This window comes from Dermochelys coriacea, chromosome 8 (genome assembly GCF_009764565.3).
Source record: "Dermochelys coriacea isolate rDerCor1 chromosome 8, rDerCor1.pri.v4, whole genome shotgun sequence".
NCBI lineage: Eukaryota > Metazoa > Chordata > Testudines > Dermochelyidae > Dermochelys > Dermochelys coriacea.
In genome coordinates this window covers 85,249,925-85,266,603 of record NC_050075.1, presented here as the reverse complement: position 1 = coordinate 85,266,603, position 16,679 = coordinate 85,249,925, and the positions used below count along the sequence as shown (strand labels likewise).

Here is a 16,679-nt window from a genome sequence, read left to right as displayed (position 1 = left end):
TCTGTTCAGTGCTTAAATACTACAAGATAAAGTGAGAGAGATAGAGAGCTGAAGAGACACAGAGAATGAATTATGACTTTTGGGATACTGTGCCAACAGTATATGCTAATGAGAGGATGATGTACATTCCTGTATACTTACTGATTTCTACTGGTTGTGTTAAATCAATCTTCCTTATTGTCATCTTCTGACACTACAATAGCAGTTGGTTTTGTACAGTAGAGAAAATACTAACACAGAATTAAAAAGAGAGTGATGACATTTCTTGTGTCGAAGCCAGGGCCATATGGTCTTTTATTAGGAAATTAAGTTCAGCCAAATATACAAACACACAGTAACTGTACTTTTATGGTAGCTGGCATTTGGCCATACTCATTTAGATACTCTCAGTAAAGTTCTCTCAGACAAGCCAACTAAAACGGATACCACGAAATATCCTGACAAGCAAACAGCTTTGTGTCCTACAATTAAATGAAGTTATTTCTGCTCTATTCATTGCTCCCATAGAGTCTCTCCCTAATATTTTAAAGAATGCAAAGCCTCTAAAAAAAAGGTTTTTCTCTAGCTTTTATTTTTTGACAAGTGACAAGCGCCAGGATTTTCCTGTCTCAATTATAGTTTATGATAGCAAAATGATTGAACCATGGCATTTTTACCTGCATATATTTTACTTTGGGTTTTTCATCAATAAACACATCATTTTTAACCTCTCCCTGATTATAACAGATATTTAATGTGAGCAGATGATTCATGATTTCCTTCTAGGAAACACATTGCTCATCAACTAGAAAGTTTAAAGTTAAATGGACTCTTCAATTAAAAATAATGACTCACTTATTTACTTCCCCTGCAAGAGAAGCCACTACCTTATCTGTGTTTACTTACCCAAAATTCCTAATGCAATGTAACCCAGAATGACGAATATGAAGATTACACAGCACAGAATATCCGTACAGTGCCTAAAGACAGAAGGGAAAATTTTAAAGAATTAGAAAGGTGTCCAAAATAACTCCTCCTTTGTAAATGATTGATTCATACATTATAAGATCAGAACGGCCCACGGACATCATATAGTTTAACCTCCTGTATTACAGAGGTCACAGGACTATCCTGAATTAATTCCTTTTTCAAATATACCACACCTTTTAGAAAAACTTCCAATCTTGATTTAAAAATTGTCAACAATTGAGAATCCACCTTGACCCAACGTAAGTTTTAACAATGGTTACTTACCCTCACCATTAAAAATCTGTGCCTTACTTCTAAGTCTGAACTTATCTAGCTTCCCAGGAGGCAGAGGGCTGATGCCTTGTTAAGCTAAGGCCAGTGTTAAGGGGTAACAAGCAGAGCAATTGCCCAGGGCCTTATGCCACAAGGGGCCCCACAAAGCTAAGTGGCTCAAGCTTCTGCTTCAGCCTGGGGAGAAGGGTCTTGGGCTTCAGCTTCAGCCCCAAGAAGCGGGCTTAGGATTCGGCTTTCTGCCCTGGGCCCCAGGAGTCTAATGCTGGCCCTGCTCTCTAGTTTATTTTGGCGGACCCCCTGAAACTTGCTCATGGCCCCCCAGGGACCTGTGGTTGAGAACTGCTGCTTTAAGCTATCGTTTGCTGTTGTTGTCACAGATGAAGCTTTTCTCAAGGGCCCTGTAATGAGTGTCTGCCCAGTGAACAGATGACAGCATGCTACAGTTATGAGGAGAGCTTTAATCTGAAGATTAGATTTTATTTGGTATCACAAAATGGATAAATAATGAATGGAAATAAGGTCACCTGCTTCCTTCGCTTAACACCAGCAGAAGCACTAAACCTTTTAAAATGTAAGGCTAACATTTTGATTCACACTAATTCTGATACTTTACTGAGGCTCAGTTTCTCACCCTCCAGAGAGTGGCTGTTAAATGGTGCAGTGTTTAATAAAAGATATCTCAGGTAAAAATACTAATGGAAGGCAAACTAGGAAACTGCAATACTTTAATTATAAATCTCTTGTTGTCAGAACCCTCTTGTACACATGGTATTTATGATTACTGTGACAAAGCTTTGTCCTTGCCTCTGTGGGTCCCTCATTTCCTGGCGGATTTTGCTAGCCTCAGAGACTCACTGTGACCCTCCAACATAACCCTTCTCTCTCTAGAGACAAGGGTAACAGTCTATTGAGCCATTTTCATCATATGCCAGTGAGGGAGGTGAGGAGAAGTTATCCTTCCTTGCACAGTCTCTGTTGTCTCCCAGTCTCAGTGATTAAACAGGGGGCAAAGGTGTGTGGGGAGGGGGAGCCCAGGCCCACCCTCTACTCCAGGCTCCAGCCCAGGGACCCTAATAGCATTAGCTATGGTAGCTGACCTTTCAGAAATATGACATGTACAATTCCCTGGGCTACTTCCCCCACAATTGCCCTCACTTCCTCAAGCTCCACTTCACCCTTATCTCAGGGTCTCCTTCCTTGTGCCTGATATGGTGTGTACTACTCAGTCTCTCCAACCGCGCAACTTCCTCCCACAGCTCCTGACATGCACACCCACCTGACTAACTAGGAGGCTTTTAACTAGTTTCAGCCAGCCCCTGATTGGCTTCAGGTGTCCCAATCAACCTAGCATTCTCCCTGCCTTCTGGAAAGTTCTTAATTGGCCCCAGGTCAATTAATTGACCTGGAGCAGCTGCCATTTTACTTATCCTGGTACCAGGGATCTCTTTAGCCTGGAGCTAATATATCTATCTCCCGCTACTTTTCTATAGCCATCTGGCCTTGCCCCATCACATTACATATGATCAGAGCCTATCCCCATTTGTGCCACTTCATCTCAAAGTTTTGCAGTTATTCAAGTGTCAAATGTTTCTACCACCTCACACTATTTCCTGTTCTGGGTATGACACAGATTTTATAGTGCCCTAGTACAACTGATCCTGATCTCTGGGTGCTGCTATAATATAAATATCAAATAATTATAATAATTGCACAGAAACTATTTTGCTCATGGTTTGGAGAGTTTTAAAATAAATTTATTGGGACTATTTCTTGCACCCCTCTGCCTGTGCAGCCAGGTGCCTTTTTTTCCATGGGTAAAATCCTGGCTCCACTGGAATCAATAGCAAAAGTCCTGCTGAGTTTGTGGGACCAGGATTTCACCTTAGAAATCCAAGGATCAGCAGGAGAGAAAAATTAAAACAAAAATATAAAATACCTCACCAAATGACCTAAAATAACTGTTCCACACATACCATTTTACTCCCTTAAAGTCACTGGGAGTTTTCAAAGCTGGAGCGAATAGAATGCTGGGAATTTCCCTCCCCAAAAGGATTAGGCTCCCATTTCTAGCCCTGAAGGGTCACATGAGACTGGGAGATTACATTTATTGCTGTAACCAGGACTGAACATTGCCTGTGCTGAGCTTTGAACTGGTTTTGTTTTGGAGCGGAAATGCTCACATTTAGGGAAAAAATAGCAACGTATTGGTGGCAAATTCATTTTGTTGTTGTATTTGTATTCAAGACAAGGAAACTGCAGGAAGCTGCTCAGGGGATGAAATAGTAGAATAAATGCTATGGGAGATGGATTAGTGGGCAGAGTGTTGAGGAGAGAATGCATGACAAATGCAATTTATCATATGGCCCCTGTACTCTTTCACATGGATATCACTGCCACATTTTTATAATATATCTGTAAATTCAAACAAAGATACCCACCATCCTCATGGGATACATGACGCAAAAATTACAAAAGGAAAAATATAACCATTTTTTTCACCCCCAAATAATGGAATCCAAACCTTTTCCCAGCAGCAGTGACTGCACGGATAACAGGATATTGAACAGAGTATGATAATGCACACAGACAATATTTATAATGATTCTATTGTGTCATGAATTAAAATGAACCGGACAACATGAAAGTCATTGTGAAAGCATGGCTGTATTTGAAATTTGCAGTGCTCTTTTGCCTTTTTGCAGTTCAGTTGCACCCCGATATCTTGCCCAAATTTTGTTTTTAGCCTAACTATTCTATTTGAACATTGCTGTCTCCATAGAAATAAATCACTGATAAACTCATCAGATTCATTTTAGCCAGGTGAAGTAATAAAATAATCTCATTTGATAAGTGCACATTTCTAGCCCTCATGCCAGATTTTATTGCCTATTTCTTGTCATTTTGTTTAGTTTATGGGTACTGCTTTGCTTTCTAACACCTTTCAGAAATGGATTGGCTTACTCACTTTGTTATATGTGGCCGCGCAAAGTAAGAAAACACTTTGTTCCTGTGTCTTCATGTAGGTTACATAGTACATATGGGATGTTAACGGGATTCAGAAAAATAAATAATTACTATGAATACTTTAGGGGCCATCCGATGAAGTAAGCTGTAGCTCATGAAAGCTTATGCTCAAATAAATTTGTTAGTCTCTAAGATGCCACAAGTACTCCTTTTCTTTTTATGAATATTGAGTATCAGAGATTGGAAGCACTTATTCACTGACAAACCATGCATTTCGTGGCTAATGATTCTGCTTAGGGATTACTTGCTTCTGCTGGCTTCATCTTCCAATTCTACATAATGACAGGTTTCAGAGTGGTAGCCATATTAGTCTGCATCAGCAAAAACAACGAGGAGTCCTTGTGGCACCTTAGAAACTAACAAATTTAGGTGCCAGAAGGAGCCCTCATTGTTTTTACAGTTCATAATGTCTTATGTGTGCAATTCTGTCCAAGATGTTGCACTAGCAAGAAACCACTATTCTTAATATTAGAGTTGTACCAGTATTACGACAGCACCCACAGACCTGGATCCCTTTGCGTTAGGCCTTGTGCAAACATATAATAAAAAGACAGCCTCTGCCCCCGTCCAGAGAGCTCACAATCTACGTGTACAAATATAGACGATGGGAAATATCACTCCTTTGTGGACAGACCTAAGGTGACCATTAAGGCATCAACGCTGCTCAGAGCTCAGCATTAATGGAGCTCTGCCTGTGTGCAGGGGTCTGCTCACACAGAATTCTCTGCAGGCCTGATGCCTATGTTTTGAAATCCCTCTAAGAAACCACGCTGTAGGAAAAAGAATTTTTGTCTGTTTTGTGGTCTATGTACAGAATTCAGCTCCCCTACTTGATTGTAGCCTGAACTGAGAGATCATCTCAGCTGGTATGGATCTAAATAGAGTGGCTGGTACTTCTATCAGACAGTGTGGCCAGACCAAAGGGCACTATTCAGCAAAGCTGAATAAATATTTGAGTTAGTGGCAGATTCAGCATGTTCAGGGATACTTCCTTTTGAGCATACCGCTCCTACTGTGGAGACTAGAAAGTGCACAAGAAAGATACTAAAGAGGTTTTAATGCAAACAGTGCTTTGTTAACCTATCTGCCTAAACACTAGATTTTCTTACGTTTTCTTCAGAGAATCTTTAATGAGAGGGGTTGAAATGAGCTGGCCCGTGTTGTCTCACTGAGTTGTACTTCTTGGTGGCTGAATATTGTGCGCCAGAAAGCTTTAATTTAAAAAAATTAAGTCTCTAGCCTTTATGGCTGCAAAGGAAATCTGCAAAATGTGAACCAGAAGAAAGCCATGAAGTGATGTCTGCTGAGAGCTTGCAACAGGAGCGCTAAGAAAAGTGAAACTGCCCATTCATCTCAGTGGGGTGTGTAACACTACAACAATACAGATCCCAGGGTGTTGCCAAAGATACAGGCACTGATTAAAATTCCATTAGCAATAAGAAATAATCTGTTTCTTGCCAGCATGCCTCTGCGTCAGACTCTGAAGTCTGATGATAACGATGTTGACATTTAAATTGTCAACTGTTTCAGTGTTGACCACAGTACCCAAGAAAGGACTGAAATGATCCTGTTACGAAGATTAGCATAATCTATTGTGAGCAGCACCTCATTTTAGAGTCATGAGTGGGCAAAGTTTGTGTTTTGGATGGAGCTCAGGAAATGACTAACACTTATGGCTTTTTCCTCAGCCTGATCCTTAAGGAAGATAGCCACAAAAAGATGCAAGTTAATATTTATATTGCAAGGCACCCATAAACTGCTAAGAACTTTCCAATCATAGCAGAAGACACAGGGCTTGCCCCAATGAGTGCACAGTTTTAAAAAGTTCAGGTTTTCAGACCATCAGAAAGACAGGTTGAGATGTGAGCACGAATGGACAATGGAGGCCGGGAGTAGCAAGGCTGATTTGAGAGTCATTGGTGTAAAGATGGTAGTTGGAGCTGTGTGAACAGACAAGATCATTTTGAAAAAGGGGGCAAAGACAGAAGGGGAGCAGACTAAGAACAGAACTCTGAGAGCCCTCCCTCCCCAACACACACACACACACACACACACACACACACACACACATGACCTAGTGGGGAAAGAGGAAGGGGATTGGATGTGGATATCCAAGGTAGAGTCAAAGGTAACTACCACCTAGGTATCTAAGCAGCAATCACCCACATTCACACACACTCACACACACACACACACACACACACACACACACACACACACACCCTAGTGGGGAAAGAGGAAGGGGATTGGATGTGGATATCCAAGGTAGAGTCAAAGGTAACTACCACCTAGGTATCTAAGCAGCAATCACCCACATTCACACACACACACACACACACACACACACACACACACACCCACCCCCTAGTGGGGAAAGAGGAAGGGGATTGGATGTGGATATCCAAGGTAGAGTCAAAGGTAACTACCACCTAGGTATCTAAGCAGCAATCACCCACATTGACATAATGCTGTGTTTTAAACTTCATCATGATTTATGTCATATTCTTGGTAGCGGCAGAGTCAAGACAAAAAAAAAATGTGTGGCTCTGGCCTGAAACATTTCTTGACAGTCACCCTTGAAACCATTATGAATCATGATTTTATGCTAATGCACATTTATGTGACTTTTCCAATATAGGTCACTTCCTTCGTTGCTACAGGTTTCAGAGTAGCAGACGTCTTAGTCTGTATTCGCAAAAAAGAAAAGGAGCACTTGTGGCACATCTGATGAAGTGAGCTGTAGCTCACAAAAGCTTCTGCTCAAATAAATTTGTTAGTCTCTAAGGTGCCACAAGTACTCTTTTTCTTCGTTGCTACAAACACTTCACAGGAATGAAAATACCTGTTATACACTGACAGTTAGCATACCTCTAGTCACACCCTACTCACAACGGTAAAACCTTTTTACAAAGTATGTCTTGTGAGGTATCATCTGAAAACTAGTAACTCACTGATCATTAATATTCTTGCATGTTGTATGTACACAATGGGTATAGTGGAATTATAACTAAAATGTGTTCAAAACAGGAATTTAGAGATCAATATCTTCCGTTGGATCAACTTCTGTTGGTGAGAGAGACAAGCTTTTGAGCTTACACAGCTTTTTTCAGACATTACGTCACCCACTTGTCATTTCCTGGGCTGCAATAACACTGCACACAAACCAGGTATGGGGGGGTTGTTAAACAGATCTACTCTAAACAAAGGAATCTGTGTTTACCTCAATATACATATAAGCAGTAAACAGACTTATCAACGTAACAAGAAGTGGAGGCAAACCTCACATTAACAAGCAGGGGAGAAGACAGGATGTTGTTTACACCAGTGTTTCTGAAATGACCAGTCTGTGGACTGGCACCAGTCCCTGAGATCTCCCTGGCACAGTTTAGGAAGGCAGCAAGCCAATCCCTGGTATCAGAAGGTTGAAAAACACTGGTCTACACCCAGCAGGAGAGAGCTAGGTCTGGATTTTACTTTTTCAGAAGAATCCATTTCAAAGGCTTTCTTGTCTATAAAGACAGGGATGCTGAACCTCAAATGATAAGCAATTGAATCAACTGATTGTATACAATATTGCTGTATTATAAAAGTGTACAGAGTGAGGTCTTTTCTGAAAGCTAATGACACACTAGTGAGTCATATAATTGTGAACTATATGTATTAACTCTATATAAGAAATTATAGATACTCACTGATATTAGGAAAAAGAAAAGGAGTACTTGTGGCACCTTAGAGACTAACAAATTTATTTGAGCATAAGCTTTCGTGAGCTACAGCTCACTTCATCGGAAGTTTTTTTCCACCAAATGCATCCGATGAAGTGAGCTGTAGCTCACGAAAGCTTATGCTCAAATAAATTTGTTAGTCTCTAAGGTGCCACAAGTACTCCTTTTCTTTTTGCGAATACAGACTAACACGGCTGCTACTCTGAAACTGATATTAGGCTATATAGTCTGCCCATACAGGAGGGAATGTCCCAGCTCTCTACCTGTCTCCTTTGTAAATTAAGTATGGTGGAATCAGAAACAATGGAAGCACCATTTAGACAGAAATCATACAGAAGGAAGGGAACCCACAAGAAAGGAAGAACAGCATGAGGTCATTCTGCCTCTTGAAATCAGTTCTTTGAACTTGGAAGATATAAACAAGGACAGAAGCCATTTTGGCACCATCACTGCACAGACAATAGACCAGAGCTCTTGCAAGCTGAGAAAGATGGGTCCTTCAAACAAGGTGGAGGTTGAAGTCTCTGGAATTGAACATGGGTGAGAAACCTGCTTAGGCAAAGATTTTTCACCTAGGAAGAAAAGAGAAGCCAGCCCCTTGTGCTTCTGTGGAAAGGAGAAAGTTAGCCATGACTGGGAAGAAGAATGACTGGTGAGTGAAACCATCTTGAACAAAGCCTGTATCTTGCTAGATTAAGTTTTAGACTTAGTTTTTTCACTTTTATTTGCTAGTAACCCTTTCTAACTTTATTCCTTTTACTCAGCTTCACTTAACCTATGTTTTATTTTATTATAAACCAACTCAGTCTGGTGTTTAAAGGGAGGGGTTATTTAGCCCTACTTAAGTTAATAAGCTGTCATGTATTTGTATCTCTTTACAGGAACAAACAAATCTTATTATTTCTCTGATCTGTCCATGAGAGGGCTGGACACTGCAGAGCACACAGTTTAAGGGAAATCTGGGACTGGAAGTGTGTTGGGGTCACCCTGCAAACAGCAACCCAGGCTGGTAAAAGCCAGAGTGGGTCTGCAGAATGGCTGCTGGGGTCAGAAATGCTGAACCAGCACACAGACCATCAGGGTGTGACCTGCATGCAGGTAGGCTGGTTGTAAGGTAGCCTGGAGCTACAAACAGCAAAGCATTTTGAGGTCCTCAAGGTTACAGGGCAGGCAATCATAGAATCATAGAATATCAGGGTTGGAAGGGACCTCAAGAGGTCATCTAGTCCAACCCCCTGCTCAAAGCAGGACCAATCCCCAACTAAATCATCCCAGCCAGGGCTTTGTCAAGCCTGACCTTAAAAACTTCTAAGGAAGGAGATTCCACCACTCCCTAGGTAACGCATTCCAGTGTTTCACCACCCTCCTACTGAAAAAGTTTTTACTAATATCCAACCTAAATCTCCCCCACTGCAACTTGAAACCATTACTCTTTGTTCTGTCATCTGCTACCACTGAGAACAGTCTAGATCCATCCTCTTTGGAACCCCCTTTCAGGTAGTTGAAAGCAGCTATCAAATCCCCCCTCATTCTTCTCTTCTGCAGACTAAATAATCCCAGTTCCCTCAGCCTCTCCTCATAAGTCATGTGTTCCAGTCCCCTAATCATTTTTGTTGCCCGCCGCTGGACTCTTTCCAATTTTTTCACATCCTTTTTGTAGAGTGGGGCCCAAAACTGGACACAGTACTCCAGATGAGGCCTCACCAATGTCGAATAGAGGGGAACGATCACGTCCCTCGATCTGCTGGCAATGCCCCTACTTATACATCCCAAAATGCCATTGGCTTCTTGGCAACAACAGCACACTGTTGACTCATATCCAGCTTCTCCTTCACTGTAACCCCTATGTCCTTTTCTGCAGAACTGCTGCCTAGCCATTCGGTCCCTAGTCTGTAGCAGTGCATGGGATTCTTCCGTCCTAGTGCAGGACTCTGCACTTGTCCTTGCTGAAGCTCATCAGATTTCTTTTGGCCCAATCCTCTAATTTGTCTAGGGCCCTCTGTATCCTATCCCTACCTCTCCTCCCAGTTTAGTGTCATCTGCAAACTTGCTGAGGGTGCAATCCACACCATCCTCCAGATCATTTATGAAGATATTGAACAAAACCGGCCCCAGGACTGACCCTTGGGGCACTCCACTTGATACCGGCTGCCAACTAGACATGGAGCCATTGATCACTACCCGTTGAGCCCGACAATCTAGCCAACTTTCTATCCACCTTATAGTCCATTCATCCAGCCCATACTACTTTAACTTGCTGGCAAGAATACTGTGGGAGACCATGTCAAAAGCTTTGCTAAGGTCAAGAAACAAAACGTCCACTGCTTTCCCCTCATCCACAGAGCCAGTTATCTCCTCATGGAAGGCAATTAGATTAGTCAGGCATGACTTGCCCTTGGTGAATCCATGCTGACTGTTCCTGATCACTTTCCTCTCTTCTAAGTGCTTCAGAATTGATTCCTTGAGAACCTGCTCCATGATTTTTTCAGGGACTGAGGTTAGGCTGACTGGCCTGTAGTTCCCAGGATCTTCCTCCTTCTCTTTTTTAAAGATGGGCACTACATTAGCCTTTTTCCAGTCGTCCGGGACTTCCCCTGATCACCATGAGTTTTCAAAGATAATGGCGATGGCTCTGCAATCACATCCACCAACTCCTTTAGCACTCTCGGATGCAGCGCATCCGGCCCCATGGACTTGTGCTCGTCCAGCTTTTCTAAATAGTCCCGAACAACTTCTTTCTCCACAGAGGGCTGGTCACCTCCTCCCCATGCTGTGCTGCCCAGTGCAGCAGTCTGGGAGCTGACACAACCCCTCAACTCGTCTGGATTGTTCCCGAAAATGTGAAATACACTATTTATGAAAATGCTGAACAGTTCTCTGTGGTTTTCACACTGTTTATTGGATCTGTCTAAAAATTCCAGAAATAATCACTGTGTCAGCTCCTCAGCTGGTGTAAATCAATAAAGCTCCACTGAAGTCAATGGAGAGACACTGATTTACAACAGCTGAGCATTTGGCCCAAAATTATTGTGGAAAGACAGACTGAGGACTGCAATCAACCATATTACTTCAGTCAAACAATCACTGGATTAATTTATGAGCTGGAGTGTTATCCTGGGGACAGAGAGCTTTTAGCCTGTTTCAATTAGTTTTTTTGAATCTGAGCCCATCAGAAATACATGCTCAAGAGATATTCCGATATTTACGTTAGAGATAAAAAAGGAAGCCAGACGCACTGAATGGGAATGACTCCATCCATCTGTCTGAAAGATGATTTTCACTATTATTTTCAGCGCAATTTTGTATATGTATATCTGTATGATCGTATGTCTGTCTACACAGATAAATAAGTGTATACAAAGGGTTAAGACCTGAAGCATTTGTGTCTGTTCATGTTTTGCTACAAAATTAGTGTCTCTATTGTTAGCTTATTTTAATATTTTGGTAAAATGTGATCCTTAATATTTTAAAGTCCATGCTTGCATTCAAAGTACATAATCATGCTGTTTCCCCTCAGTCTTCTAGTGTGTGTGAAATTTTAATGCTCAGTGAAGAGGAGAACTGAAAACAGTTGGCTAGAGCCAAGCATAGTGTGGCTATCCTTTGTACAAGCTTCCTCCCACAGCTCTGCAAATGCATCCCTGTTCTGACCTTCAAGACCCCACTTATTCCATTAGGAAGCCTCTTTTGAACAGAGTCTGCCAACTGTGCTGAAGTGCAGCATTTTCTGTAACGTGGATAAGTGTTCATGAGAACTAAACAGGCTGGGACCATGGAATTCATTTGACTTGTGACCTAATTTCAGGACTGAAATCTAAGTTTCCAGAGGGAGAGGCTGTGACACTGACACACCATGCAATCTTCTCTTTTATTGATAACGTTTGCTTTTATATTTTCTGAGAAGTTTAAAAAATTGGAGGCAATTCTAATAAAATATTGCAATCATCCCAAGTCCAATGCATATCATTTCCCCATTTTATGTTCACATCTCTGCTACTCATCAGCAGACTGAAATAGATTATATCAAAAAACTCCATTTTCTCAGTAACTACCAATATTAAATATTAAATATATCCCAAAAGATTAACATAGGAAGGCTGAATGCTGAATAAGCCTTGTACAGTGCAAGTGCACCAAACTAAGATTCATTTCCCAGCAAAACCTGAGCTGATATAAATTCTAACAAAATAGTAAATTATTGGATATTCTCAGAAGGTAACAACATATTTCATATTCTGATGGTTAAATATTTTTTCACAGTCTAGATCAACCAAAAGATGTCTGAATGTTAAACCCAATTCTGATATCTATGTTGTAGTGCAAGGATTATGAATATTAAAACAGGCATTTTAGTCTGGAGACAGATTTTCTGTTTGAAGCTACAATAAAAACCATCACCAAACCTGCCTGTAAATCTAATCATCATGAAGCCATTCACACATCGTATGGTCCTAAGTTTATTTTCTAGATGGTTACACAGATAAAGAGAAGAAAAAATCTTGTCTATTTTATTAGTGCAGTCAGGTAAGTGGGACGCAGAAAGACAGTGTCTTGAAGTGAAATCCTGGTTCCATTGAAGCTAATGGGAGTTTTTCCATTGGCTTCAATGGGACCAGGATTCCACTCCAGATTCAAATCAGTGCCATAAGCATATTGAAATATAACTGATTCAGAACATCACTCCTGGGGACTATGATTTGTGGGCTAGGGAAAATGTCTGTGGCATTTTAATGGGATATATTTTCAGTCTCAGCCAGCTGCTGACAGGTGGATCTAGAGTGACCAGATAGCAAGTGTGAAAAATTGGGACAGGGGTGGGGGATAATAGGTGCCTATATAAGAAAAAGCCCCAAATATCAGTACTGTCCCTATAAAATCGGGACAACCTGGTCACCCTAGGTGGATCAGAGGTGAGGACAGAAATGTTGTAGAAAGAAAGGGCATTAATGAGCCCATTATTGGTGCTCACACTTCAAAAAGAACATTGACATATTGGAAAGGGTTCAGAACAGAGCTACAAGAATGATTCAAATACCAGAAAAACATACCTTATAGTGAGAGATTTCAGAACACAATCTATTTAGTTTATCCAAGAAAAGGATAAGAGGTGAATTGAACACAGCGTACAAGCACCCAAATAGGGACAAGATTTCTCACAGAAGGGTAACTCTCAAATTTAGCAGAAAGAGGTGTAATGAGATCTGTTAAGTGGAACCTGAAACTAGACAAATTCAGACTAGAAATAGGGCAAGCAAAAAAATTAACACTAAGGGTAATTAACTGTTGGGACAACTTACCTAGAGATGTGGTGGATTCTTCATCACTTGAAGTCATTAAGTCAAGCCTGGATATATTTTTAAAAGATATGCTATAGATCAAACAGAAGTTACAGGCTTTATGCAGAAATTAATGGGAAAGGTTCTATCTGTGGTTTGTGTTATGCAGAAGGTTTGTGTTATGCAGACAACATGATCATAATGGTCTTAAAATATATCAGACTACAAAACTATCAGAGAAAAGGGGAGAAGAAAAAAGGAAGCAAACTGAGTCTGAAAGTGAGATTATATTTATTGATTCATTGATATGGGATTTATCTGTTACCTGTACTCAACAGCCATTATAGGCACTACCCACTGCCAACTAAAATGTAACAAAAGGACAAAGCTGTCCCAGAGCTCTAAACTCTATAGCTTTCAGCTGCTGTTTACAAATCCGTATTAAATTAGTAGTAAAAGAAGAAAGGAAATAAGACTAGTAAGAACTTGCCTCTATATGGCCACATATAAAAAACATTTACTCTCATCCTGTATCTTTCCTGATGCAGTCTCTTCCTCCTTTAACTACCCAGCCCAAGCTTTTAAGGGTTTTGTTTTTAAAGACTGACAAACATCAATAATGATATCTAGTTGCTTGTTTTTAGTTTTAGAACAGCTGCTCCAAAATAGGCTGTGAATTTAAAATTCTGATTGTTTCTTCATGGCTTGCCTCTTGCTTGGGGACAGGAACCTGCCAGGGTGTGGCTTGTGTGGGCCACTAAAAAAAAACAAAACTGATTTTCATTTTGACCATTTCAAAACATTTTGGCTTGAGTTTTTCATTTCAAAACAACATATATTTTGAAATGTGATCAATATAAAAAACCTCTCACAAGGGTGAAAAAAAAACAAAAAAGGTCAACTCGCTGTTGACTCAAAATTATTTTTTGTGTTTTTCAATTTGATGAAAAAATCTTGAAAAACATGGTTTAAGGTCAGATCGAACTGGATTTACTTTTTTTCTTTTTCGGTTTGGTCCCCAAATTCCACGCTCATTTAAATCCAGGAAGGAACAGGAGTGGGTCAGGCCACCTGTCCTTGCAGAAGGCAGCAAAGGCAAAGTTCTACTGCACAGAAGGCTCCATGCCAAGGTTTGAACCTCAAATGATAAAATATTTGCCTTTCTATAGATTCATAGATACTAAGGTCAGAAGGGACCATTCTGATCATCTAGTCCGACCTCCTGCACAGCGCAGGCCACAGAATCTCACCCACCCACTCCTATGAAAAACCTCACCTATGTCTGAGCTATTGAAGTCCTTAAATCATGGTTCAAAGACTTCAAGGAGCAGAGAAGTCTCCCTCAAGTCAACCATGCCCCATGCTACAGAGGAAGGCGAAAAACCTCCAGGGCCTCTCCAATCTGCCCTGGAGGAAAATTCCTTCCCGACCTCAAATATGGCAATCAGCTAAACCCTGAGCATATAGGCAAGATTCACCAGCCAGATACCCAGGAAAGAATTTTCTATAGTAACTCAGATCCCATCCATCTAATATCCCATCTCAGGGGATTTGGCCTATTTACCCTGAATATTTAAAGATCAATTACTTACCAAAATCCCATTATCCCAACCATCTCTTCCATAAACTTATCAAGTAGAATCTTAAAACCAGATAGATCTTTTGCCCCCACTGCTTCCCTTGGAAGGCTATTCCAAAACTTCACTCCTCTGATGGTTAAAAACCTTCGTCTGATTTCAAGTCTAAACTTCCTGGTGGCCAGTTTATACCCATTTGTTCTTGTGTCCACATTGGTGCTGAGCTGAAATAATTCCTCCCCTCTCCTGTATTTATCCCTCTGATATATTTATAGAGAGCAATCATATCTCCCCTCAACCTTCTTTTAGTTAGGCTAAACAAGCCAAGCTCCTTAAGTCTCCTTTCATAAGACAAGTTTTCCATTCCTCGGATCATCCTAGTAGCCCTTCTCTGTACCTGCTCCAGTTTGAATTCATCCTTTTTAAACATGGGAGACCAGAACTGCACACAGTATTCTAGGTGAGGTCTCACCAGTGCCATGTATAACGGTACTAAAACCTCCTTATCCCTACTGGAAATGCCTCTCCTGATGCATCCCAAAACCGCATTAGCTTTTTTCACAGCCATATCACATTGGCAGCTCATAGTCATCCTATGATCAACCAATACTCCAAGGTCCTTCTCCTCTTCCGTTACTTCTAATTGATGCGTCCCCAACTTATAATTAAAATTCTTGTTATTAATCCCTAAATGCATAACCTTACACTTCTCACTATTAAATTTCATCCTATTACTATTACTCCAGTTTACAAGGTAATCCAGATCCTCCTGTATAATATCCCGATCCTTCTCCGAATTGGCAATACCTCCCAGCTTTGTATCATCTGCAAACTTTATTAGCACACTCCCACTTTTTGTGCCAAGGTCATAATAAAAAGATTAAATAAGATTGGTCCCAAAACCGATCCCTGAGAAACTCCACTGGTAACCTCCCTCCAACCTGACAGTTCGCCTTTCAGTAGGACCCGTTGCAGTCTCCCCTTTAACCAATTCCTTATCCACCTTTTGATGTTCATATTGATCTCCATCTTCTCCAATTTAACTAATAATTCCCTATGTGGCACGTATCAAATGCCTTACTGAAATCTAGGTAAATTAGATCTACTGCATTTCCTTTATCTAAAAAATCTGTTACTTTTTCAAAAAAGGAGATTAGGTTGGTTTGGCAAGATCTACCTTTTGTAAAACCATGTTGTATTTTGTCCCATTTACCATTGACTTCAATGTCCTTAACAAATTACTCCTTCAAAATTTTTTCCAGGACCTTGCATACTACAGATGTCAAACTAACTGGCCTGTAGTTACCCGGATCACTTTTTTTTCCTTTCTTAAAAATAGGAACTATATTAGCAATTCTCCAATCATTCGGTACTACTCCTGAGTTTACAAATTCATTAAAAATTCTAGCTAATGGGCTTGCAATTTCAGGTGCCAATTCCTTTAATATTCTTGGATGAAGATTATCTGGGCCCCCCGATTTAGTCCCATTAAGCTGTTTCAGTTTTGCTTCTACCTCTGATATGGTAATATCTACCTCTATATCCTCCTTCCCATTTGTCATGCTACCATTATCCCCAAGATCCTCTTTAGCCTTATTAAAGACTGAGGCAAAGTATTTGTTTAGATATTGGGCCATGCCTAGATTATCTTTAACCTCCACTCCATCCTCAGTGTTAAGCGGCCCCACTTCTTCTTTCTTAGTTTTCTTCTTATTTATATGGCTATAGAACCTTTTACTATTGGTTTTAATTCCCTTTGCAAGGTCCAACTCTACTCGACTTTTAGCCTCTCTCACTTTATCCCTACATGTTCTGACCTCAATAAGGTAGCTTTC

General features: G+C 40.7%; 1 protein-coding gene across 1 annotated transcript in view; it reads right to left on the bottom strand.

Moving 5' to 3' along the window:
- SLC44A5 (solute carrier family 44 member 5) overlaps nucleotides 1-16,679 on the bottom strand; it is a 189,986-nt gene that overhangs the window by 60,576 nt on the left and 112,731 nt on the right. Inside the window, 1 exon segment of the mRNA XM_043491317.1 lies at nucleotides 886-959. Within this exon segment, the coding sequence (XP_043347252.1) occupies nucleotides 886-959 (74 nt within the window).